At 61.4% G+C, this 26,289-nt stretch overlaps 2 protein-coding genes across 4 annotated transcripts in view; both read right to left on the reverse strand.

The window, feature by feature from the left end:
* Nucleotides 1-2,131, reverse strand: part of SPECC1L (sperm antigen with calponin homology and coiled-coil domains 1 like) — an 85,122-nt gene extending 82,991 nt beyond the window's left edge. The window contains exon 1 of one of the 3 annotated variants that reach the window (XM_018044910.1): nt 1,989-2,131. The gene's annotated coding sequence lies outside the window, so the exon portion shown is untranslated. Of the gene's footprint in view, nt 1-945; nt 1,587-1,988 lie in introns of those variants that run through there. The other 2 variants (XM_018044908.1, XM_018044907.1) reach the window with 2 other exon arrangements.
* A 10,236-nt stretch (nt 2,132-12,367) lies between these two features.
* LOC106503061 (breakpoint cluster region protein) lies at nt 12,368-19,413 on the reverse strand (the record flags this gene model as incomplete). Its single annotated transcript, XM_018044911.1, is given in 7 exon segments — nt 12,368-14,747; nt 15,050-15,212; nt 15,572-15,677; nt 16,330-16,464; nt 16,925-17,064; nt 18,189-18,298; nt 19,354-19,413. Coding segments are annotated over 7 exon segments (804 nt in total), but the record flags the coding sequence as incomplete, so codon positions are not given.
* Between the last annotated feature and the right edge of the window lie 6,876 nt (nt 19,414-26,289).

Genomic DNA, 26,289 nt, shown 5'->3' on the forward strand with positions numbered 1-26,289 from the left:
AGTCTTGCCATCTCCACTTCCGAATCCCACCTTCACACATGGAGAAAGGGTGCCCTGAAAGGAAAGCTGACTTGCCCAAAGCCACAGAGAGAGTTCACCTCGCCTGCTGACACCCTGCCACTTTCCTCTACTGCACAGTAACCGTGCATAGGTGAGCCACGCGATTTAAGTGTGTATGTGGTTGCACTCCAGGTCTTACACATTACGAAACCCCACCCGGACAACTGCTTTGAAGCGAAGCAGTATTATCATCTGAGTCATCTGAAACCCGGGCTTCCTAGGTGGCGCTAGTGGTAACGAATCCTCTCGCCTATGTAGGCGACAGGGGTTGGTTCGATCCCTGGGTCGGGAAGATCCCCTGGAAGAGGAAATGGCAACCCATGCCAGTATCCTCGCCCGGAAAATTCCACGGACATAGGAGCCTGGAGGCTACAGCCCACGGGGTCGTGAAGAGGCAGACACGACGGAGCAGGCGCACATGCATCTGAAACGCAAGATGCGCTGGGTCGAGTCACCTATAAACGGAGCCTCCGCCTCAGAGACATCCCGACTCAGGAGGACACAAGGCAGACACACACCCCGCAAAGTTGAGTTTAAAACAGAAACTCTGTTACAGGCCTCACCTTAACCACAGCCGCTATAATCACTTTCCACTCGCTATGATGCGGGACTCGACACTCCGGTATCCGGACTGTTGCCAAGGTGCGCAGTGATAACGCTTTACCAGAGCCCAACATTCACTGTCTTACTAAAAACGAATGCCAAGAAAATCCCTACATACCAAGAATGCGCACAGGCAATTAAAGAGCAAAGAGCGTCCTCCAGCTGTCTCAAGCTGAGTCTCTAAAGACTGCTTGGAGTGCAATCAATCAAAGGAGAAAAGGGGAGGAAACAAAACTGAGCGGACCAGCTATCTCTTTAGAGGGAAAAAAAAAAAAATCTTACCCAGGCCAATACCCCACTTCTCCTCACAGCGTACACCCTTCATCGATGTTTTTATCTGATAAGTTATCCATAGGTACTGACTGCTGTATCTACCAAGCCCCCAGGCTCTGATTTCATCTCAAGATGCAGCTCCCGGGGTGACAGCAAACGTTATCTGTAGTTTCTTGAATCTCTTGCAATTTACGAAACATTATCAATGTCTGGAGATGCTTTAAAAAAAAAAACACGACATTTCCCCCATAATCGATACAGGATGACGAATGTATGGTCATTTCCCTCGGGTCTTCGCGTGCTTGCCGGCGAATTACCAAGGGCATCAGCAAACCCTGATTCTCTCGCGTTTGATTGGTCCCAGGATTCTTCCTTGGTTTGCTCAGCAGGCCGAAACTATGTGGACACTGGTTTCTTTTTCCCAACTCATCTATCTCCAGGGGAGCTGCCCAGAGACCAACTCTGATGTCTTAAGCGTTAACCACTGAAGCCATACAATGACCGGATTGCGGGAAACGCAAAGATGTCCTCGGCAACACCACAAGAGTATTCACGTTCAACCGGAGGCAATGAACCGGGTTTGGAGAATCAAGGACCCCTCCGCCCGCCCCGGGCTGCCCCCGCCAGCAGAGAGCGGGGCGCAGGTGGGGGGCGCGCGGCCGGCGGAAACGGAGCCCGCAGGAGGCCCGGGGCGCGGGAGCCAGCCGGGGGCCGGGGGGGCCAGAGCACCGCTGGCCAGCGGCTGCGGAGCGGTGGCCCCGGCCGCTCCCGGGGCGCGAGGGGAGGGCGGCGGGCGCGCGCGCGCGGAGCCGGCCCGGCGCCGGGCGGCCGGGGTCGGGGGCCGAGGCTGCCGCCGCGGCGGCCTCGCGGGCGGCTCGCGGGCCGGGGAGCGGCTGGCGCAGGCGCGCGCCGGGCCGGGGGCCCGGGAGGGGACGGCGCAGGCGCGGGCCGCCGGGGTCCGCGGGGCCGCCGGGGCCGGGCCGCGCGGGCGGCGCCGAGAAGAGGCGCGCCGGCCGCCGCTCGCGCTGAGGGGGCCCGGAGCGGGCTCTTACCGCGCGCCGCCGCCTCGCTCGCTCGCTCGCTGGCTCCGCGGGCTGGGGCCGGGCGGCGAGCTCGCCCGGTGGCGCGGCCCGAATCCGTTGAGTCCGGCCTCAGGGCGGCAGCCAACCCCGCGGCGCCGTCCGCCCGGCCCGGCCCGGCCTCCCTCACGGCGCCCCCGCCCCCGGGCCCGCCTCTGGGCCGGCCCCCCACGGCCGCCGAGGACTGCGCAGGCGCGGCGCAGGCCCCGCCACGCGCGCCGCGCGCCGCGCCGCGCGGCCCGGTGCGCGTCCCCCCTCCCCCCGGCCCGGAATCGCGCAGGCGCCGTACCACCCGACTGGCCTCGGGCAGCAGTGCGCATGCGTCAGGCTTCTCGCGGGCGCTCGGGGTGGTAATCACCACCCTGGAGGCTGTTCGGAGCGTGGCCGAGTGATGCCTGAGCGCTCCCCCGATCCCGTCCCGAGGCTCGGCTTAGCCCAGAGGTCCAGCGTTCATGCAGCACGTATCTACAGCGTGCCAGGGACAGTGCTGGGCTTGAGCTGGACAGTAGTGAGGAAAACAGAAGCCCTGCCCTCCCGGTACTCCCCGGAGGCCTTGGAAGAGATGGGGCGCACGGTTAAGCACAGCATTAACCCTTCTAAGTCTAGACAGTTTCTTTGTCTTCCCATATCATTTTTTACACCGTTATAGTTTTGCAGGAAAGTGTTCATGTTTTCAAAGCCATTGGCCTAAAGTTGTTCACGTAATGCTCTGGCGGTTTTCATTCATATAAATCTGTGTTCCTTTTTGCTTCTGAATAAATTTCTGATACATTGACATGTTTAAAAGTTCAGAAAGCGCCTTCTCCACCCCAACTCCCTTGCTGTAATTCCTCTTCCCGGTTGGAACGAAATACATTGGGTTTCTTCACATCCTCCTAAAAAAAAGTTTATGAATATAAGCAAATATCCAAAATAACCTGATTGGTTCTTTCGACTCTCTTTTTATGTATAGCACAAATGGTAGTCTGCTATGGGCTTCCCTGATGGCCTACTGTACATGATCTGTACCTTTTTTTAAAAAAAAATCAGAAGAGCCACGATGGTTTAATAGCCTGGAGATAATTCAACATGTGTGTAGGACTTGAGTCACGGCCCTCATCACCAGACAGCCTGGGTTTAAATCCTGGCTTCCTCACTTTCTAACCATTTGTCTTTGGATTTCAGTTTCTTAATCTACAAAATGGGAGCTGTTACGGGTTTGGGGATTAAGTGGGATAATGCATGAAGGGAGCTTGGCGTGAGGCCCAGCAGCCAGCGATCGCCTGGTGACTGTGAAGGGCATTCACGTTGCATCCGTTTTGGCCTTTACAGTTCAAACAGGTCTCAACATCATTTAGACCTAACGCCAGCCCTGTAAGAACTGCACAGAGGACAAAACATTCTAATATAAAAGACTAATACGATATATTAGACACGGTAATATAAAAGTACGAAAAATAAGTATACGACTCAATGAAATACAAGAATCTGAAGGCCAGGAAAAAGAGATTGAGCTGTTTGCCGGGTCTCCCCTCTCCCTTGCCAACACTGCGACTTCCCCAAGGGGCACCACACTCTGACCTCTAACTCAGGAGGAATATGGGCCGATTTTGCACTTTAAACAAGTGGAATTCTATCGTATTGATTTCCAAGGGCCGCAGTAACAAGTTACCACAACCGGGGTGGCTCACAACTTCAGGAACGTGTCATCTCACAGTTGCGGAGGCGGCAAGTCCCACCCCTAGGAGTCAGCAGCGCTGAGACTCCTTGGGGGGCCCTTGTCTCTTCTGCCTTCTGCCAGCACTCCTTGATGCTCCTTCGCTTGTCGCTGCTTCATTCCAGCCTCTGCCTTGGACCATGGTCTTTGCTGTGTTTGTGTGAACCCTCCCTTTGATTCTTACATAAGGACACTCAGATGGTGTTTAGGGCCCAGCCGATCGTCCAGGATAACCCCCCCCCGCCCCATCTCATGATCCCTAATCTATCACATCTCCAAAGACCCTTCCAAATAAGCTGACATTTACAGGTCCCAGGGAAGCACTGGCGTCTTCAGGGGACAGTACTCAGCCTATGGCAAGTATCCCTCTGCGTCACCCTCTTTCATTCAACATCGAGTCGCCAAGATGATCTACCGTGTTGCGTGCATCTGTGGCGTGCGGAACGCGTATCGCCGCGCCGCATGGACGCGTGCGGGAGTATCGCCGCGCCGCATGGACGGCGCGCGGGAGTATCGCCGCGCCGCATGGATTTACCGAACCGTGCTTCAGCTATTCTGTTGCCGGACATTTGAGCTGTCTCCAGCTGTGAGCTATTTGTGGAATGAAAACTGAGCTAAGCGGGAAAAAAACATTCCTGGTGTCGCCAATGGGAAGCTATGTGTATTCTTGGCGCACACGCTTCTAGGTTATCTGATTCTGAATTCGGGGGGGGGGGCGCTCTGGGCCTTATGGGCTTCCCTGGTGGGTCAGGTGGTAAAGAATCTGCCTGCAGTGCGGGAGATCTGGGTTCGATCCCTGAGTCCGGAAGATCCCCTGGAGATGGGAATGGCTACAGATCCAGCATTCTTGCCTGGAGAATTCCATGGACAGAAGAGCCACGAGGGCTACAGTCCTTGGGGTTGCAAACAGCCCGGCAGGACTGAGCCGCTAACACTCCCTCCCCTTCTCACTTCCTGGGCCTTACGCTGCCTTTGAGCTCTTTTGCAATACAGTAGAAGATTGATAGCAATACAAATAATTCTTGTCCTGGGACAACCCTCCCCCACAGTGGAAAAACCAGTTTTGCCTCCAAGTTCATTTCAACATTTCTATTCTGTAAATGTGTCTGACCTTGGAGTTCTCCTTTCAATTGATGGTAACATCTTGCCGGTTCCCTCACTTAATGAATGAGTTCAGTAGACTCTGTGATATATGTTTATTTTATATTTGTATAAGAGTCACAATTTTACTTCTTTAAAAAAATTACCCTTTAACATTAGGAGTCAAGTTCCCATAAACCTTCTGATACACAGCAAATTACTTTTCATGTGTCAAAACCACGAAGTTAGATTTTCTGCCATTGAAATTCCAAAGTAAAAGGGGCTGCTGACATTTCCTGAGTAGCAACCAGGTCCCCACACCTGTGCAGGGGGTGGGTGGGCGTGAGAGACAGCTTTGGCCAGGGCCCTAGTCTCCAACAGCCTTCTCTGGATAGGCAGCCGTGTAACTTGGTCCGGAATCAGGTGAGATGGGGCTCAGGTGTCCTGGAGGCCTCAGCAGGATTCCAGGAGGAGATGGCAACTGAGGAGAATCTGAGGCAGAGAGCGCTTCCCCCACTAGGCCTCGAATTTGGCTTCTGTATTGTGGACAGAAGCCGGTCACTGCAGCTTTGGGACTGGGAAGTGACATGCGGTGAGATCGTCTTCAGGAAGACTGGCCTCGTGGCGTGTGCAGGATGGGGAGGCAGGGCCTGAGAGCCTGGAGACCTAGAGAGGCTGGGAGGCCTGGCGGAGCGCTGGGGTCAGAGGAGAGGTCACAGGTCTGCGGGTAGGGTGCACAGACCTGGCCAGACTTCACCCCAGCCTGTGGCTGGGCCTCACCGCACCTTGTGCCCTCCTCCTCCTTGGCTGATCAGGAGTGGAGGGGGCAGAAAGAGCAGGCAACTTGGGCAGCTGCTGCCCAGCAGCACGGGCTGTCCAGAACATCTGTTGTCGTGGGAGCCCCTCCCAAGGCGCAGCCTCCACCGCCCCCGACCACCAAGTGGCGGGATCTGGGACGCTGTGATGCCCAGCCTCAGGGGCAGACACTGCCCCTGGTCAGGCCCTGCCGGTGCTGCAGCTGAGACGGGTGGAGCTCTGCAGCCTGGAACCCCCTTGAGCTCTGTGCTCCAGTTTCCCCGCAGACCGACTCGGCTCCCCCAGACGCCCAACCCCAACCCCCACCCCCGCCCAACTCGGGCCCGCTCCTCCGTCTGCTCCACAGCTGGAGGGGCCAAACAGGGAGGGCCCACAGGCCAAGTTTTCATCAGAAAACAGGTGTCCCCAGCAGTTAGCAAATCGTCAGCTCCTAGCGTGCCAGGACCGCAAGCCCAGGGTTCCACTCATGCCTCTCCAGGAGCCAGGGGTGCTCCGCGTCCCAGGAAATGTGCAGCTGTCAGCGGAGCGAAGAGGTGTCCGCAGACCGAGACGGGCTGCCTGGCCTCCGCAGCTGCAGCGGTGGCCCTGGGAGTCAGGTACCTGGCAGCCATGCTCTGAAGCCTGGGGGGGGGGGGGGGCAGTCCAGAGGAGACACAGGAGGGACACCAACTCAGAACAAGGTGGCCACCCTTCCTCATGGCCCACAAGGATCAGAGAGCACGAAACCAACCCTCTTAGGGACTTCCCTGGTGGTCCAGAGGGTAAGACTCCATGCTCCCAGCGCAGGGGGCCTGAGTTTGATCCTTGCTCAGGGAACCAGATCCCCCACGCTGCAACGGAAGGTCCTCCACGTGGCAGCGAAGGTATCCCATGTGTTCCCACTGAGACCCAGCTCAGCCAGAAAAAGATAGAGGCCCCTTACTTCACAGTCAGGGAGACTGATGCCAGCAGGAAGGGGGCCTATGTAACAGCTCTGCTGGCCCCCAGACTTGAGCCCAAACTCTGGGCGGGACAGCTGTGTGACCTCGAGCGTGGCCCTCAACCTCTCTGCACCTCCAGTCCTTTTCTGAAGAATACCAGTATTCCCACACTGGTCAGGGATGTTGGAGAACTAAATAATAGGTCCCTGCCTCAGTAAGCACCCCCTGCACACTGTGCTTCTCTGCACACACGGTCACATGGCTAGTAAACAGTAATGTCTGCGGCCCTGGAGACAGACAGTGTCCCAAGGGCGGAGTCTGGCACACGCCAGGGCTCCGGAAATGCTTCCTTTATGCCAGCAAACATGGAAACCTCAGCAGTGGCCACAGGGCTAGAAAAGGTCAGTTTTCATTCCAATCCCAGAGAAAAGCAATGCCAAAGAATGCTCAAACTACCGCACAATTGCACTCATTTCACACACTAGCAAAGTAATGCTCAAAATTCTCCAAGTCAGGCTTCAACAGTACATGAACCAAGAACTTCCAGATGTTCAAGCTGATTTAGAAAAGGCAGACAAACCAGAGATCAAATTGCCAACATCTGCTGGATCTTCAAAAAAGCAAGAAAGTTCCAGAAAAACATCTATTTCTGCTTTATTGACTACACCAAAGTCTTTGACTGTGTGGATCACAACAAACTGTGGAAAATTCTGAAAGAGATGGGAATACCAGACCACCTGACTTGCCTCCTGAGAAATCTGTATGCAGGTTAAGAAGCAACAGTTAGAACTGGACATGGAACAATAGACTGGTTCCAAATAGGATAAGGAGTACGTCAAGGCTGTATATTGTCACCCTGCTTATTGAACTTCTATGCAGGGTACATCATGAGAAATGCCGGGCTGGAAGAAGCACCAGCTGGAATCAAGATTGCCGGGAAAAATATCAATACCCTCAGATATGCAGATGACACCACCCTTATGGCAGAAAGTGAAGAACTAAAGAGCCTCTTGATGAAAGTGAAAAAGGAGAGTGAAAAAGTTGGCTTAAAGCTCAACATTCAGAAAACTAAGATCATGGCATCTGGTCCCATCAATTCATGGCAAATATATGGGGAAACAAAGGAAACAGTGAGAGACTTCATTTGGGGGGCTCAAAAATCAATACAGATGGTGACTGCAGCCATGAAATTAGAAGACGCATGCTTGCTTCTTGGAAGAAAAGCTATGACCAACCTAGACAGCATATTAAAAAGCAGAGACATGACTTTGCCAACAAAGGTCCATCTAGTCAAGGCTATGGTTTTTCCAGTAGTCATGTATGGATGTGAGAGTTGGACTATAAAGAAAGCTGAGCACCAAAGAATTGATACTTTTGAACTGTGCTGTTGGAGAAGACTCTTGGGAGTCCCTTGGACTGCAAGGAGATCCAACCAGTCCATCCTAAAGGAGATCAGTCCTGGGTGTTCATTGTAGGGACTGATGCTATGAAGCTCCAATCCTTCAGCCACCTGATGTGAAGAACTGGCTCATCGGAAAAGACCCTGATGCTGGGAAGGATTGAAGACAGGAGGAGAAGGGGACGACAGAGGACGAGATGGTTGGATGGCATCACCGATGCGTGAGTTTGAGTGAACTCCAGGAGGTGGTGATGGACAGGGAGGCCTGGCGTGCTGCGGTCCATGGGGTCGCAAAGAGCCAGACATGACTGAGCAATTGAACTGAACTGTCTCTCAACTTTGGGTCCCCGTCCACAGAAAGCACTCACTCTGGTCCAGCCTCCTGGTTCCACCTCCACGAGGACCCCGAGAAACAACAACACAGAAAGGGCAGAGGGATATTGAGCCGGATCAACGGGTTCCATGGAAAGGTGCCTGAGCCTCCCCTTATGTCCCTCCGCCTGCCTGTGGCCCTCTCCCGTGCTGAAGTGTCTGATTAAATCCCGATTTTACAGGTGAGGAGGGAACTCCCTGGCGGTCCAGTGTTAGGACTCGGCGTGTTCACCCCGAGGGCCTGGGTTTAACTCCTGGTTGGGGAACTAAGATCCCACAAGCCACCACGCAGCCAAAAAAACCCAAAAACAAACCCGCTTTACAGGTGAGGTGAGGCCCAAGGACCTATGTGAGTGGCCCACGCCATGGCCTGCGGGCCCTGGGGCCCCGCCCTCAGCCGCCAGGGCCCCCCTTGCACACTAGCCTCCCGACAAGCCTGCACACACCCCAAGGCTCCCAACACACCCGTGTCTCTTTGAGAATCAATCTCGGGGCTGGCAGCCCATTTTTTGAAAAATTCTCCCCGTGAGTGTAGCTTTCACTCTGGGGAGGCCTTAAGCAAAGGGGTAAAGAGGGCGGACCTAAGAGTACGTCCCTTACCCCGTGTGGACCCGAAAGCAGGGCTCTGTGTAAACACGCTGCATTTGCAGGAAGCCCTGAAGGCGGTTCTGAGGAGTTCTGGAAAGACCCGGAGGAAGGGCCAGCCTGTTAAGGAAACATAAGGCGTCCTGGGGGGCTCGTTGAACACTGGGTCAGCAGGCCCGCCTGTGGCAGCAAGAGGGGCCGGGAGTGGGTCAGAGACATCGGGCCGGCAGTGGGTCGGCTTGGCCCTGAGGGGCCCGGGGTTCCGGCCAGAACCAGGCTGGCCCGGGCCTGGTGAGGGCCGTGGGCCGTGCGGCGAGGGGCGGCGGGAGCCGCGGGCTTGGCCATGAGGCTCGCTGGCCTGGCCCGGGCCAGGGGTTGGGGGGGAGCACTCCCCGAGCCCGAGCAGTCACTCGCCCACCCCGGGGCCCGGCGAGAGGGCCGTGCTCCCGGAGCGGCACGGGGAGGACGCGGGTCCCAGGCTTGGGTCCGCAGCCAGGGGTCAGAACAGCCAAAGGCCTCCGTCCGGTGGGCCCCGGCAGCTGTGAGTGCCCGCACGGGTGTCCCGCAGATCTGGAGCCCGAGGTCAGAGTGCAGTCCGGGTTGGTTCCTCCCGGGCGTCTTTTCCTGGCTTGCAGCCTCTCCCCGTGTCCTCACACGGCCTTTCCTCTGTGAGCAGCGCAGAGCTCTGGTCTCTCGTGCTCTCCCCCCCAGCCCCCAGCCATGCCTCATGGCTTTTGGGGGTCTTAGTTCCCCAACCAGGGATCGAACCTGGGCCCTCAGCACTGAAAGCCAACCACTGGACAGCCAGGCAGCCCTCTCTCGTCTTCTTATGAAGCCATCAAGCCTGTGGATCAGGGCTTCAACCTCTGCTGGGCCTTAGGGCTTCAGCACTTGAAGCTGGGAGCACAGCTCCGTCTGTAGCCACCTGCAGCGGTGGAGTCTGGAACTCCCGGGGTGCGGGGTTGGGGGCGGGTGTCGGGGGCGAGGTTACACCATGTGGCTTGAGACTCAAATGGGCCAGAGGCCAGCCTGCTGGGTGGACAGGCGCCTGTGGCCACCGCCCACTGCCCACGAGCCCGAGTCTCTTCCTGGCCGTCACCGTAAAGCACCCTGCGTGGGGAGTGCCCCTCAGGGGTGCAGCGTCTTAACGGGGGGACACAGACAAAAGTCAGGTGTCACAGCCTCACACCCAGGAGTCCCGGGGGAGGAGGCTGCAGGTCTGGGCCAGCCACCATCAGGCAACGCCTGCCCCTGGGGGTGGGGTGGGCTGCTCCCTTGCAAACCCCGCCCCTCAGGCCCCTTCCTCGGCCAGAATCCCATTTGAATCTACCCTTCCCCAGCAGCTGCGCTTCTTAGCAGGCACTCCTGGTAAAAGAATCCGCCTGCCAATGCAGGAGACGCAAGAGGCACAAGTTCGATCCCTGGGCTGGGAAGAGCCCCTGGAGGAGGACGTGGCAACCCACCCCAGAAGCCTTGCCTGGAGAATCCCTGTGGACAGAGGAGCCCGGCGGACTCCAAGTCCAGGGGGTCACAGAGTCAGACACGCCTGAAGGAACTTAGCACGTACACAGAGCTCTTATCCCAGCAGCCCAGCTCCCCTTCGCCAAGGGACTTGAAAATCCCAAGGGAGTTTCCGTTCAGGCCCGCCACAGGAGGGGAATGGAAGGGAACTGTGCGCAGACTGGGCCCTCATGATCTGGCCGAATGGGCCAGAGAGGCTCCCAGAGGGTCTGTCCCGAGACACATGGCCTGTGATATGAGGACACCCGGAGGAGCAGCCTTCCCCCGCCCCCCACCCCCGCCAAGCAGTCTCCCTTCCCAACCTGGGGGCATCTCAGATGCAGCAGGGCCCCGGCTTGCGGGACAGTGACCGTGGCCGCATGCCGGTCGCGCTGTGCCTGCTGCGGTCTCCCTGCCGCCCCGGGAGAGCTGGGTGACGGGCGGCCCCCATCCTGCCCGCTGACCCAGAGCATTCGCTCCAGGAGGCCATCTGGGCCTCCTCAACAGCCACTGTGTCTGTCGCCCCTCGCCTTTTCTGTTTATCTTTTCAGAGCTGTCGGGAACAGCCCATCATTCGCTCCATCATGGAAGTAATTCCTTTTAAGGCCACTGGGGCCTTCTTTTTTTGGGGGGGGGCGGTGTACAGGCTCTTCTGAGGTCTCTACACAAAATCCTGCCCATCTTCATCCGCCCGGCGTACATGTGTGATGCCAGGCCTCGGCTCGAGGCCAGCACGGTTGGCCATGTCTAGCCCAGAGGAGAGGGAGCTGGCCTGTGGGGAGCGTGGAGACACCAGGTCCCCAGCCTGTCTCTGCTCTTCAAACAGCCGAGACGGCGGGGGGCCCTCCGTGCAACCTCCGTTTACCCACCTACCAAGCAAAGGGCTTGACTCTGAGGGTCTTTGAGGTCTAAGGCCTCAGACCCCACAGCAGCGAACGGCCCCACTCCCTGGCTGTGCCACTGGCCTGGGCGGCTGACAAAGCCCCTGCTCTCAGGAACAATGGGGAACCGTCAGCTTGTCCCCAAATCGATTCCTCATGAGAGAGACGCATTGGAGCTTTTCTTTTTATTAAAGGTTTTCGAATAGGACCCGGAAGGCAGGGATAGAGAGATGTAACTAGACTTTCAGGAAGATTCCCCTGGAGGAGGGAATGGCAAACCACTCCAGTGTTCTTGTGTGGAGAATCTCGCGGACACAGGGGCTGGGCCTGGCGGGCTACAGGGCAGGGGGTCTCAGAGACACAACGGAGCGTGCACACACACGCAGAACTGCCTTCCAGGGGTCAGATCCGAGGTAGGGGCCCGCAGCAGCCCTCTCCTTGTCAGCAGGCGTCAGGAGGGCCGCAGCACAGCGTCCATGCAGCTCTGCGAACGCCAACCCTCACGCCTCAAGGAAGGCACCCCGGAGGTGTTGGCAGGTGTCAAGGACAGCAATGCAGGTCCCCACCTGGCATGCCCATCTCCATGGGGGGCACGGCTTCCCTGGACACTGGGTGGCTTTTCCTGAAGGCAAGGCTGGTGGTAGATAAGGGGACCCATGCCCTGCGGCCGACAACCCAAAGGCTGGGCCCGGGAGCACCGGTGGAGACCACCGAGGCTGAGGGCTTGGGCAGGGCTGCTGGGCCCAGGAGCACCGGTGGAAACCACTGAGGCTGAGGGCTTGGGCAGGGCTGAGCTGGGCGTGGCTGGACCCCCGCCCCAGGCACTGGGCAATGCCCGTGTCCCTGCAGCTGTTCACCCCAAACCCAACAGCCCCATGCCTGGCAGGGAGGCGGCGTGTGGGCAAGCGCACGCCCCGGGCCGGGCCCATCCGCAGCGGTGCCCACCTCTTCGGGGAGGCCTCCTGGATGCCTGCCTGCCCACTCCACCTGCTGCCGCTTCCAGCCCCAACACCACCCCCAGCCCTGACCCATCGGCCCTGTTGGGGGTGCCCCTGGAGCCCCGGTCCCGGCGTTTCTACGGCAGCCACCACCACGGATGCAAGTCACCTCAAGGAACTTTAATGAAAGCGTCAGCAGTCTTCCCCTCGCCACCCTCTGTGGTGGGAGAGACAGCCGAGCTGGAACTCAAGACACACGGCTGCCTAGAGACCCACCACCGGCCCCAGCGTGCGGCCGGGCTCCAGACGCAGGGCCCCGGGCGGCAAGGTGGAGTCCGGCCACTGAGCCTCGTGGAAGGTCACGTCCGGCCCCCAGGCGGTCACCCACCCACCGGCTTCGGAGATGCCTGGGGACTCAGAGCTACCGCCGCCAAGGTGGGCCAGTGAAGGAACGCCTCGACAGCCGTGGAAGAAAGAAGTCATCCCACCACTCGACAGTGCGCATCCCAAGTAAAGAAAAAGCTGAAATGGGGGAGGAGGTGCGGCAGGGAACCGGAATTGGCAGACGCTGAGACGGCTTTCCAGTTTCAACATGATGGGTGCAGATCGTGAAGGCTCCAGGGAAACAGAGACCAGGCCAGGGCTTTCCAGGCAGAGTGCGTTCCCTCGGCAGGGCTGGACGGGACGGGAAGCCAGGCTAGAAGAGGTTGGGGGCCGGAGGCCGGGAGACCCACCGAGTCCAGAGAACATTCGCGGACAGAGGACACGCCCCCTGACCTCTGCTACACCCTCATCCCCCAGGGGGACCACAGCTCTCCCCACGAGTCCAAAGTACGACTAAATAAATACAGGACGAGGACGTAAGGCCTCCCAGTGGCTTTTCTGTCCCCCGTGTCAGCAAGTCCGCGAGCAGACAGGAGGGGCACATGGCCCCCACATGCCTGGAGCTTCTGCCCGTCAGCACGACGGGGGTAGAGCCTCCCGCCCCGCCGGGGACACCGGACGGGCCCGGGCAGTGCCCCGCGTGACTGGTCTAATCGTGCGGCAAACCAGCGCCTCTTCCTGAGTCGGTGCCTCTGCTTCCCTCCTCTGGTTCAGCGCATCCTCTCTTCCAGCGCAAGTCCAGCCTGGAAACTTTGCCTGTTTCTTTTCTTCTTGCCCCCACCCTTCTTAGAAAGAAGCGATGCAATTCTTCACAGACGCACGTCTTCAAACTACCTAGAGGTGTCCCCAGTTCTGTCTTCTAAGTCAGACGGTCGGTCGGGAGGGTAACCAGCCACGTGCTGGCTTCAGCACAGGGGCGCGGAGTGTGTGCGCGGGGCGGGGTCGGCCCCTCTACCTGCTCTGGGGCAGGCGGCCCCACCCTCGGCCTGTTCCCAACCTCCCCCCCCCATTCCGGGTGCCCAGGAGACTTCCGGAGCAGCTCCCGATGGAAAGAGGGCTGCCGTGTGGAGGAAGACGAGATGCCGCTGTGGACACCGCGTGTCCACAGAGTACATTCTAACATCTTAGTGGGTATCTGAATCTTTTTAGGAAAACAAAAATTAGAAACTGTATAAAACTTAAAAATATTCAAGTATCAAAAGGCTATCCGAATCAAAGTTTAAAACAAGCTGTCGGCAAGCTGCCGCTGCCACCAAGAGAAGAAAACCTTTACAAGAGTCTGTGGGGCGCGTGCGGCGAGGGGGCGCAGCCAATCTGGGTGTCAGGGGTTTGGGGGGGTGCGGTGTGATCAGGGGACTGGGAGGGCAGGGGGCAGACGCCACGGGTCGGAGGAGGCCGGCGACCTTCTGGACGGTGGGCGGGTCCGCCCTCCCCCGACGAGCAGCGGCCAAGTGCGCAGCCCCGGGGCTCCCCTCCCCTGGTGTCCGGGCCCTGCACGTGACACGGGTCGGTGGGGGGCTGCCCGCGAGATGGGCAGAGACAAAGCAACGGAGGACAGAGCACGAGGGAGACCCGCGTCTGCCGCAGGGCCTTCTGCAGAGAAAGAGAAGCCGGGAGGCGAACGGGGTCAGGCGCTGCACGGTGCAGACTCGGCTCCTGCAAGCCGGTTACAAAACAGGAGTCGGGCGTTCTGATCTGGGAAACCGACACGCTCCCACCCGCACGGGAGGGGCCTGGCCCCCGGGCGTGAAGCGGCGGTGTTTATTCAGGAGTCCGCGAGTCCGCGAGTCCGCTCCTGCCTGCTCCCTCCGCCCCCGAGACGCGCAGGTGGCCGTTTCGCGAAAACCACGCCCCGCGCCCGGCCCCGCCCAGGCCCACGACGGGCGGCGCGCTGGCTCGGGGCGCCCTCTGGCGGCGGCGCGGGCCCCGGCCGCGTCCGCCAGGGGGCGCTGTCTCTCGCAGCAGCGCGGGCCGCGGTGGGCGGGGCCCGGTGGCTCCTCCAGGAGGCTCAGCTCCCGCTCTGCGGCTGGAGGGCCCGTGTCCCTGCTCTCTCGGGGCGGGCCGGGGGCCTCTAGACTTCGGTGGAGAAGAGGACGCTCTGCCTCCTGCTGTCCGGGGAGGGGATGGCCTCCAGCTGCAGGAAGTACAGCAGCACCTGGACCTGCGGGGCGGAGCGGGAGGGGCCGGTGGCTCAGAGCCGGAGAGCCCCCCGAAGGACCCAGGGCCGCTCACGGCACGAGGACCGCCAAGCGGGGCGGGTCCTGGGAGCCCCAGCTAAGAGCAGAGGGGGTAGCCGTGGCCCACCGTCCCCACCCCTGTCTGCCTCGTGGCCCTGTCCCCTGACCTCGGCCACCTCCCCTGCGCGGCTTGGTGGGAGCCATTGGCAGGACATGGGGGTACAGGGGTGCGGGGGCGGGCAAGCAGAGGCCACAGGTCCAGGCCCGGTAGGCGAGGCCACCGTACCTGGGACATGACCTCCAGGGACCAGCTGTCAGTCATGGAGATGGCCTGGCTGGGGTTGGCGGGCGGCTTGCTCTCTTTCTCTGAGGGCCGGAGCAGTGTGGGGCCGAACACCGTGGCGAGGTTGTGCAGGGACATCTTATTCACTGTCTCCTTTTCCGCCACCCTGTGGGGGATTGCGGGGGGGAAACTGCTGTTACGCCGGCTCGGGGATGGGGGCATGGAGGTGGGCGGGGACCCAGGCCACCCCAGCCGGGAGGGCGGAAGGGCTCCTCCCCAGCTGACCCACCCCCACCGGGCCGCAGAGGGCTGGAGGCCCACACGGGGAGGGCGGGGTGGGGAGGGGACACCCGAGCCTGCGGCTGGCCACGGCACAGGGGGATGTGGGTGACGGTGGTGCCGGTACCCGGAGGGGCACCCCCAGATGGGTGGGAGCACTACAGAGGGAAGGCCCCGGGTGCCAGGGAGTCTGATGGGCACAGGGGACCCACTGGAGCCCTGAGCACCCCAGAGGAGGGGGGCTACCTCTTCAGGTGGTCCAGGAGGAAGAGGAAGGTGAGCAGGTTGGCCTCCGGGAGCGACAGCAGCAGGCTGAGCATGCAGCTCTCCTTTGCCACGGGGTCTGAGAGCGCTGCGGGGCGGGGGTTACTTCACAGTCACAACCCAGGGCCGGAAGGCGCCCCCAGGGCCCGGGCCAGTCACCGTCCTGCCTCCCACGCTGGCCCCCGGTGAGGGCCTGGGTGGGAGCCTGGCCACCCTGGATGCCTCTTCTGAACCTCAGAGTGGTGGAGGGCACCACAGGGACCAGCGTCAGGGGTGCTGGGCACAGCTGCCCTCCTGGCCCCTAGGCTCTTCCCATGTCCTGCTCAGGGGACACGGGGGCCACAGACCCCCCATCACATGAGCCTTTGCACCTGGGTGGGGGTGGGTGAGGGCAGGTCCTCTGCTGAGCAGCCCTGGGGCAGGTGCAGAAGCTGCAGCCACCCAGAATGCCAGTACCCCCCACCCTCCAGGTGGGCCCGGGGTCAGGGGGTACTCGAAAGCCCTGACGAGCCAGGGTCTGAAGCCAGTGAGGACAGCGGCCTCCGGACCCCACACTGGCGAGTCCACAGCGTCAGCCCCCCTCTCTGCGACCTCAAGGGACAAGCGCAGAGGTCAGCCCGCGGAGGCCTCCCAGGCTAGGTTCCCGGTCCCCCACCACTCGCAGAGTTTGTGCTGAAACTCGGGTTTCCCCCCCGACCAAAGGCGGACGGGAAGGGGGACGGGGGACGCCCCGTGCTCACCAATGCCCTCAGCGAAGTTGGGGTAGAACTCGTCGGTGAAGAGGGGCTCCGGCAGCTCGCGGAAGTAGAGCTTCAGCGTCCCGGCAATGGCGTTCACGTCCATCTCGCTCATCATCACCGACACGTCCTTGTTGTCTGGGGAAGAGCGTGGACGTGGAGGGGAGCCCGCTGTGGACCCGGAGTCGGCTGCACCCTCTGAGCCCCAGCCGGCCCGTGCGGGTCACCTGGCAGCTATAACTACAGTGGCGATGACCCCCACCCGGCGCCACACCGTCCAGGGCTGCAGGCCCTCTGCGGCGGGAGAAATCCACCGAGGACAACCCTGGGGTCTCCCGCCGTATCTGGCAATCGGGGCGGTTACACCAGCTTCTTGGCACCAGACTCGCTGACCCCGGGGCTTTGGTCACACCCACACACGGGGCGGGGGCGTGGGGCAGCTGAGCCCCCGGGGGGAGAGCAGGGGGCCGCCCCACGGAAGCCCCTGGTCTTACTTGGCCAGAGCCACGCGGGTGGTCAGGACGGGTTAGGAACCGGCTTCTGCCAAACCGCCCTCCCCAGCGGCGCACGCACCGCGCCCACCCGCCGAGACACTCACTGACGTCAAAGGCTGCCTTCAGGGCCTGGATGTCCGTGGCCACTCCGGACACACGGTAGATGCCCACCTCCTCCATGCCCCGGCGCTCGATCTCCTCGACGCACTGGCGCACGATGTACGGCACCTTGGACCGCTCCCTCCTGCGGGTGGGTGGGGGGAAGGGGGCGGTGCCTCAGCGTCCAGCAGCCCCGCCCCCTCGCCCCTCGGCACCAGAGCCTGCCGTGTGTCCCCCCTGGGTTCTGCGTCTCACGATCTCACAGCCTCCATCTCATCAGGGTCTTTCCAACAGTTCTGGGGGGCTGGACACCCTCCGAGCACACCCGCCCTGGGGGTGCGATCGGGAGGCCTTTCTGATTGAGCTCGGCTACTGGAGGTCAGTCTGGAGCCCCCAGGGCCCTGGGTTAACGGCCGACTGACTCCAAGGGTCCTGGGAAGCGGTCTGGTCTCTGAGTCAGGCGGGGGTGGGGGGACCCCTCCAGGCCTCAGGTAGAGGGGAGCCCTGCGCCCGGCAGGCAGCCGGGCCAGAGGACAGAGTCCACGGGACCGCCTTGGCCCTGTGCTCAGCTTGGAATCCTTCGACGCTGCCCTTCTCTCTTCCGCATCCTAACAGGACAATTCTAGCCCCTGCAGGCAGGACACCAGAGTAAGAACTCTAAGACAGAAAGAACACAGTCTGGAGGGCTGGTTCAGTCTAGTTTAGCGACTGGATCCACGACCCAGCAGAGTACTGTCCCCAGCCCCTCTCACGAGTGTGCTCATCGGGGGTCCCTGCTCCTGCCCAGAACCTCCCGGAGGAGCTGGGGGGATGGCTGGGTGTAGCCAGGTGTCCGGCTTGACCACCAGTGAGGTCAGGGCCGGGCCAGGCTCCAAACCGGGGAAGGTGGATTCTGGAGGAAGCAGCTGTGTCCCCAAGGCCCGCCCTGAACCTGCACCCAACCGTCTCCTGATGGCTGACCCGTGATGCGCGGGGGGCAGGACAGGAGCTCGGATCCTGACGAATTCCAAGGCAGGGAAGGGAACCCTGGTGAGCCCGGCTCCGGGGACAGCACGGGCAGGGGGCGGGACAGCCCCGAGCTGCTGGGGACTGGTCCGTGGTCAGCACGCAAGGCAGCCACGCACAGAGTGCTCCACGGGCCCGCGAGGGGTCCCCGCACAGCGACCGCGCACAGAGAGAGAGGCCCACACGTCTCCGTCCTGCAGAAACACCCGGGGCGGGAGCGCCCTCCGCCCTCGGAGACGAGACACAGGAGCCCCGGCCACTCACTTGGTGACCACGGCAATCTTGACCCCGAAGACGCCCGTCTGTTTTCGGGAAGGCATCCTCTTCAGGCTGAACTCCCTGCTGGTGAACTTGATTGACAGCTTCACTTCAATCTGCAGGGGAGGCGGGGGGCACGACCCTCTCAGCCTCCTGGTCCTCAGAGCCTGCTCCCAGAGCCCCGCGATGGCAGGCTAGGGTCCCGGTCGGGGGCGGGCCGGGGACAGCCAGGGCAGTCTGAGGACCCGCTCCTGCACAACCTCCCCCCACGACCCTGTGGCTTCTGCTTCTCATTTAATCCTGATTAGAAAGAACCATGAGACTCCATGTTGCATGGCAGCCTGGATGGGAGGGGAGTTTGGCGGAGAATGGATCCATGTATCCATATATGTATCCACTGACTCAATGGACCTGAGTCTGAGCAAGCTCTGGGAGTTGCTGATGGACAGGGAGGCCTGGCGTGCTGCAGGCCATGGGGTCGCAAAGAGTCAGACACGACTGAGCGACTGGACTGAAATGGACATACGTGTGTGTGTGGCGGAGTCCCTTCTGTGTCCACCTGAGACTAGCACAACGCTGTCACCTGGCTACATCCCAAGACAAAACAAACAGCTGAAAAAAAGACACTAGAGAAAACGCGCAGAAAATGACGTCACGACACACCACCGCTCGCCTAGCAATCGGTGGCACTGTGTCCTACAGGCTAACTCGCTTCAGTCGTGTCCCACTCTGTGCGCCCCCGGGGACTGTGGCCCGCCAGGCTCCTCTGTGCACGGGGTTCTCCAGGCAAGGGTGCCGGAGGGGGTTGCCACGCCCTCCTCCAGGATGCCCTACATGCCCAGAGCTTTTCTGGCGAGCGCCAGTGCTTTTCCTTAGGGTCTCAGTTCTTATGGGGCACCAGAGTCTAATCAGGGGCCTCAGTCTGTATGGGCAGACCCCAGGGTCCAGGCCCCCTCCATCCCCGTGATGCCCCTGAACCCCACTTGAGGAGGGACGCCCAGTGCCCGGCGGGTGACCCGCACTCCGGCCACAAGACTCCGGCCTGCGTGGACTCGGGCAAGCACGCTGTGGCTTCTCTGTCTCCTCCAGCCCCGAGGGTCTCAGAAGGGACTGGAACCACCCCAACCCTCTGCAGGAAGCAGAAGCCAGCACAGCGCCGGGGGGCACGTACCCCGTTCATGGCGATGACGGTCCGCTGCCAGTCTCTGTCCTGCAGGGTCTGAGGGTCCAGCTGAAAGCCAAGGGGTCGTGCTTACCGGAAGCCCTGGGCATCTGAGCAGAGGCCTGGCCGGGCAGCAAGCCCGAGCCCGCCACTCCTCCACGTCCAAGCAGAATCAGCGGCAGGCCTCGGCCAGCACCTCTCTCCAGAGGCCAAGCGGGGTCCCGACGGAGGACCCACTAGAAAAGTCCTGGAGCCTCAGAGCCGTTCCGCCCCCAGACCCTCGCTGCCTGCAGGAGAGTCAACGACCACTCCGGCCCTGCACCCTGCTCCCCCGGGAACCCTTGCTTCCCAGGGGTGCTCACACCTGCCCTGGAAGCCTGGGGGGCTGGGAGCTGTCCTGCTCCCCAACCCCTAGCATCACAGAGGGCTTCACGCAGCTAGGAGAAGGCTGCCCAGTCATGTAGGCGGCACTTTGGGAAGCCTGATTTCAACAGCATCTTCTTCTGGGGGCTGGGGGGTGGGGTGATGTTTCATCTAAGAGCTGGGGACCCTGTCTTCCCCTTAGTGTGGCCCTCTGGCTTGGGGGCCTGTGCAGGCGGGGTCTTCAGTCCAGGCCTGGGAGGTTCTTGGGGCCACACTCTGGGGCCGTGGGGACCCCGGCCTGAGGGGCGGGTGTGCGAGCAGAGAGCCGGCACAGACCACTGGCCCGTGGGGCTTGCTGGCCCCCAGCCGCGGTCCCACCTCCTCGGGGGCACCAGCGGGCGGGGGCACCAGCGGGCGGGGGCAGGGGGCACCCAGGGCCCTCGCGGCTCTAGGACCAGAGGAGCTCCTGGGTCCCGACCAGGCCAGGTGTGGGGGCGAGGCGCCCGTGTCCTGGCCTCCCAGGAAGCAAGCCTGCTCCCAAGGAAAGGGACGGGGTCCCTCCACTGATGGCAGTTCTATTATTTTAATTAAAAGCAAAGAACGTCTCTAGCCATGCTGCTGTGCAGCGTTTGGGTCTTAGTTCCTTGCTGAGGATCGAAGCCTTGCCCTCTGCAGTGAAGCGTGGTGTCGGAACCACTGGACCCGCCGGGGCATCCCTACGGGCAGCTTTAAACGGGGAGACAGAGCAACAGAAAGACGCCCTTTCCGGTTCCCTCCAGAGGCTGGGGATCCCCGGGCCCTTCTCCCCATCACTCCCCTCCTCTTCCAGAACTGAGACCAGCACAGCCAGCAAGGGGACAGGGCTGGGGAGGGGGCCCGGTGGCGCCCACCCCAGGGGTCCCCGGCCTCCCGCAGGCCCACCTTGCCCTTGTGCACAAGGCTTCGGATGTGGGTCCACAGGGAGGTGCTGCAAGCCCGGTTGCGGCCCGCCAGGCCAGGGTGGAGGTGCCGCAGGAGCGTCTCCAGCGCAGCCGCACCCGGTGTCTCCAGCATGCTTGGCCCCGCTGCCCAAGGGGCTGGCGGCGAGGCAGCGGCGCGGTGGATGGGACGGCGGCCAGGCAGCAGCATCGGGCGGGAGTGTGCCGGGCTCCGGCCCTGCTGTCTTTTGACCCGGCTTCTCAGGAAGCCCCGCCCCTGCAGGCTCGCCTAGTCCCACCGCTCGCTTTGTTTGTGTGGGAAAAACACCCCCACGGGCAGCCTGTTGGTTACGGGAACCCCGATGCGTCACGCTTTCCCTCCAGAGCCCAGAAAAGCCACGCTTCCTTCTCAAGGGGCTGGTTTCCTGCTGGGCAGTTTAGAGACGCTGAGTAACCCGTGTCTGCCCGGCCAGCCCGCCACACGGCTGGACCTGCCCCCCCACTTCTAGGTTCTGCGAGAGCCATGGCCGCGACCACATCCATCCCTGCCGGAGGTGGACTCGGGTGGGAGAAGGCCCCGCAACCCCTGGAACCGGCCACTCGGCCCGGGGACCAGGGGCTCAGCGCCGCCGTCCATCCCTCCACCTGCCTGCCCTCCGGCCCCGGGGGTGCAGGGGAGACGGTCCACAGGCTGGCCCGGCTCCAACAAACAGCGGGCGGAAGCCACGTGAGGATGGCCCCCCGTGGGCCAGGCTCTGTCCACAAACTGCTCATGGCGGGCTCCCGCCCGGGCTATTTACAAGACAGGGAAGTGAACAAGCAGAACCCGGGCTGGGAACGGAGCACACTGGGGAGGACCAGGAAAGAGCCAGCGCCTCCGGGAAAGCCCCGGGCGCACGGGGTCTGGGGAGGAACGCGCGGGGCCGGGCGGGCAGGGCTCCTCCTCCCCGGACACAGGTCTGCATCTCCACTTCCTCCCCCAGGGCTGGGCACGGGGCATCCCCAGGGCACAGGGGTGGGTGGCAGGCCTAGCGGACGGCTGCCCTGAGCTCTGCCTGGAAGGCCGAGGTGGCCTGGTGGTCAGGGATGGGCGGCCTTACGGACACACTCAGAGCTTCTCTCGTCCACCCGCCCCGGGAGGCAGCAGGACCAAAACAGGGCACGTGGCTCCCTCCTCACCCGCCTCCTTGGAGCCTGCGGTTTCCTCCGGGACGTGGTCAGCGCCCAGGACGGGCCAGCAGGGCCTCCCCGGCCCTCCGGACCAAGCCCCGCGCTGGAACCTGCTCCCAGGAGTGGTCAGGGAGGGGACGCGGCCCTCCAGCCTCTGTCTCTCTAGCGCATTCCCGGAGCTCAGACCGCGGCGGCGTTAACTCCTTCCTGCCCTCCCCCGGCCCCAACCAGGCTCCAGCATCACCCCAAGACCCAGAGGACAGCTCTGATCAAAAAAAGGCAAGACAGGGGACATCCCCAGGCGGTACCGTGGTTGAGAATCCGCCAGGCAAGGCAGGGGACGCGGGATTGAGCCTTCAAGCCACACCTAGGGAGTCCACGCGCGGTGACGAAAGAGCCTGCGTGACGTGGCGGGGACCCCGAGTGCCACAACGAAGACCCGATGCACCCCAATAAACAAGCAGACAGTAACAGGGGCTTGTCGAGGACGCTGAGGAAGAGGAGCCCTTGGGCACCTCCACGGGGACGTGACCCACTGCAGGCGCTCGGGAAGAGCAGCCAGCTCACGGCGCCAACCCTGGCTGCCCGACCCAGCGATGCCCCCGGCTCTCCACACAGGAAGGAGGAAACCGTCTGTTACTGTGCTGATATCACGTTCACACGCGCTCACCGTCACGGCCGCGAGCTGGAAGCCACCCAGGCGGCCCCCCAACTAGGGAACAGCCAGGGAAGCAAAACGTGCTTTGTGGACACACGGGTGAGGCAGGCCCAGCCAAAAAGGGACTGTGCTGAGCGCACCGTGACACGGGTGGCCCTCAGAAACGTTTTGCTAAGTGGGGGAAGCCAGTCACAGAAACCGCGTCACAGAGCGCAAGTCTGTTTACACAAAACACGCAGTGTGAGCAACTGCTGAGTCAATACGTCCTGTCCGACTCTTTGTGACCCCATGGACTGTAGCCCGCCAGGCTCCTCTGTCCGTGGGATTCTCCAGACAAGAATGCTGCAGTGGCTTGCCATGCCCTCCTCCAGGGGGTCTTCCCCACCCAGGGATCGAACCTGCATCTCCCGCCTTGCAGATGGGTTCTTTAGACTGAGCACATCCCATACACAAAAAGCAGATCAGCCTGGGCCTGGGGGTGGGAACAGGGAAACCACTTTGAGAGGATGGAAATATTCTCAAATGTGATTGTTGTTAACAGTGGTCAAACACTGTAAATTACTAAGATCACTGACTTATCTCCCTGATGGCTCAGACAGTAAAGAATCTGTCGGCAACACAAAAGACCTGGGTTTGATCCCTGGTTCAGGAAGCCTGGCAGGCTACAGTCCAAGGGGTCCCAAAGAGCCGGATGACTGAGTGACTAACACTTTCACTTTTCACTGGCTTCTTCTCTACTTGAAAGGGATGCTGCGGATGTCAGTCAATGAAAAAAGAGGCGCAGGGGCCCAAGTGGGACCCCCGCTAGAGCGAGGAGGGCCTGGGCTGCGGTGCACCGCTCCGCACGGCGGCAGGGACCCTGGGACGAGTCCCGGGAAGCTGAGTCCCGAGGGGCTCCGTGGCTGCACACCACTTCTGCAGCCTCCAACCGGCCTCAAACGGTTAACAACCACCTGCACCCCTTTCACGCTCATGGGGCCGGAGACCCCGTGGACCTGCCCACTCCAAGGGGCTGTCACTGTTGACGCCCTGAGACAGGTTCGCACCTCGTCCATCCCTGACCACCCCCCAGCACTGCCCCCCCCGCCACTTCCCAGCGCCCAAGCGGCCCTGGCACGTGAACGCCCACGGGGAACAGGACGTGGCCAGCCCTGAGACAGCCCTGATGGCGGGTGGGCCTGCGGACTGATGCCCCTGTCCATCTGCCTCCAGGGATCCCACCCGCACTGTGGCTGGCTGGGGTTAGGGGCAGAAGGCAAGTGCCCCGAGAGCTGAACAACGACGTCAAGGCACCCTCTGAGCAGAAGAGACGGACACTGCACAAGGCGGCGAGAAGGAAAACGGAAGGAAGCGACTCGCGATGCCTCCCGGCTCCACCCTCCCTGGGCTCTGCCTACCCAGCGACACCCCCGGCTCCCAAGCCAGTGGTTCCTGCACCCAGGACTCCCCAGCACCGTCCGGAGGGTCGGGTGGATCCAGAACCCTGACCTGGGGGGCGAGGACCCGGCTCCCCGGACAACTGGGACGCCTCCAGCCCTGACACCATGTTGGGCCTCTGCCCCTGGCCCCTTCGGGCCTGCTGACCCGGGCTGGCTCCAAGCTTGGACACTGCTGGCTGCTGTGCCCACCCTCTGCTCATGGGAAGGGCTCTGCACTCAGCTTCTGAGTTGAGGTGTGTGTGAGGGACGGGGAGAGGGCTGGCGGGGGTGTAGCCACCCCTCCCCCACAGCAGGACAGGGCAGGGCCACACACCCCTCGCACGTGGCCCAGCTGGGAGACCACCTAGAATTGCTGGGAAAGACCCCATTTAGGTAGACTGAGCCCGGGAGTCACCGACAGCCTCCCTGAGGTGCCCTCACAGAGATATGTGTCCACGGGGGAGGAGGGCAGCTGGCTGGGGTCCCGGGCCGTCAGCACGACCGGCCTCCCCTGACTGCCTTCCTTCCTCCTGCTGAGGATCCAGACTCGTAAACAAGCCCGGCTGCCCCCAGCCTGAGTCACAGACCCCCTCCCGGCCCTCCGGGACGTCCCCAGGACTGATGACGGCTCTGAGTCACCCCAGGGCCCAGGAGGGCAGCGGGGCTGGGACCCGAGTCTGCAGACAAGCCCTCATTTTCCCGTGCCCCGCCATTTGCATCTTTCACAAGTTGAAGGTTTGGAGCAAGCCCGTGTTGACAGGTGCTGGTTGGCACGTCTTAGTAATGAAGTTTTGTTTTTTTCATTAAGGCACGTACACTGCTTTTTTTCAGGCGTGACGCTATTGCACACTCTGACCTCAGTACAGTGTCAACATACCCTTTACACGCACTGGGAAACCAGAAACGTCACGTGACCTGCTTCACTGCAGCACCTCTGAGGTATGCCTGCAGGTCTTGTCTCCAAGAGATGGGTTTTAGCAAGAACCCTGCTGAAACAAAGAGTCGGACACTACTGAGCAACTGAACTGAACTGCCAAGTCAGTTAAGCAAAAATCCCCTGCCCTAGGGACGCCCCTGGTGGTCCGCCCTGCAGTGCTGGGGGTCGTGGGTTCAATCCCGGGTTAGAGAACTAGGGTCCCCAAAGGCCACAACACAAAGTCCAAGCCCTGAATGACAGCTCTTCTGTGCCGCAACTGCAACTAAGGCCCGACACAGCCAAAAAAATAGAGAGTAAATATTTAAGAAAAATTTTTTTAAAACTCCCACCCTCAATATTTAACCATCCTCAACATGTGACCACGCTGTTCGTCCCCGCCTTCCCTGGTGACGTCCGAATGAGCCGGGGCCTGTCTTCAGCAAAAGTCCCACTAGAGCAGCTCAGCCAGAAACCCCCTCAGAACGGCCCCGTCTGGGCAACGCCCCGCTGTTCATCAAGGACAGACCGAGGCGGCCTCCTGCCAGGGCGGGAGACATCGGTTCGATCCCTGGTCCGAGAAGACCCCACTTGCTGTGGAGAAACGTGTTCCACGTTAGCTGCTCACAACTCCTGAGCGTGTGCTCTAGTGCCGGGGGCGCCACAACCGCTGAAGCCCCCACCAGAGTCCGCGCCACTCGGAGATGAGGAGCTACAGCGGTGGGAAGGCTGCGCCCTGCAACTAGCGTAGCCCCCGCTCACTGCAACTACAGAGGGGCCCACGCTGTGACAAAGACCCAGTGAAGCAAACGATACGTACATATAATAACAAATTAAATAAAATTTTCTTTTTTTAAGTAACCACTTAAAAAAAACCAAAACCGGGACGGTGAGCAGTGAGGTTGGAATCCCTGGGATTCCATGCAGTCACAGCCTCCTGCCCGAGGAGCACCCAGCCCCAGGCACCGTCAGCTTTCTGTCCTTGGGCAGCCAGGACTGGCCGTGCCACGCCCCCCCCGGCACCCTTGCCCCATGGTGCCAGCTGGCAGGTGGCGGAGGGCGGCAGAGACGGGTGATCAGAGGGACACCCTGGCTCTCCAGACCCAGTCCCAAAGGACAGGGGTCCCTGGAGGCCCCAAGCCGGCCAGTTCCCTAAGCAGCTTCTCAGGCATCATGCCCTCCCGGGAAGCCAGCCAGCCAGCCGTGGCGAGGACTCCCAGGGTTGCAGCGGAGAAGAGGAACTCTGCGGGGTGTGAGTCACCCTCTCTGCCTGGAGGGTTTCACTTCCTGCACTGGGGGGGGGTGAAGGAAGCAGGGGTTCTGGGAGCCCTGTCTTCCCATGGCTACCTGGCACGTCCAGCCACTCCCCCCAGGAGGCCTCGTGGTGGGGGGGGGGTTCCTAGTCGGGCCCACCTCCAGGGAGGGAGGAGGAGCCCCTTAGCTGGGTCATGGTCAGCTGCGCTGTAAGGAAAAGGGCGGGCTTCCTCCTGGGGTGGCAGAGCCGTG

This window comes from Capra hircus, unplaced genomic scaffold (genome assembly GCF_001704415.2).
Source record: "Capra hircus breed San Clemente unplaced genomic scaffold, ASM170441v1, whole genome shotgun sequence".
NCBI lineage: Eukaryota > Metazoa > Chordata > Mammalia > Artiodactyla > Bovidae > Capra > Capra hircus.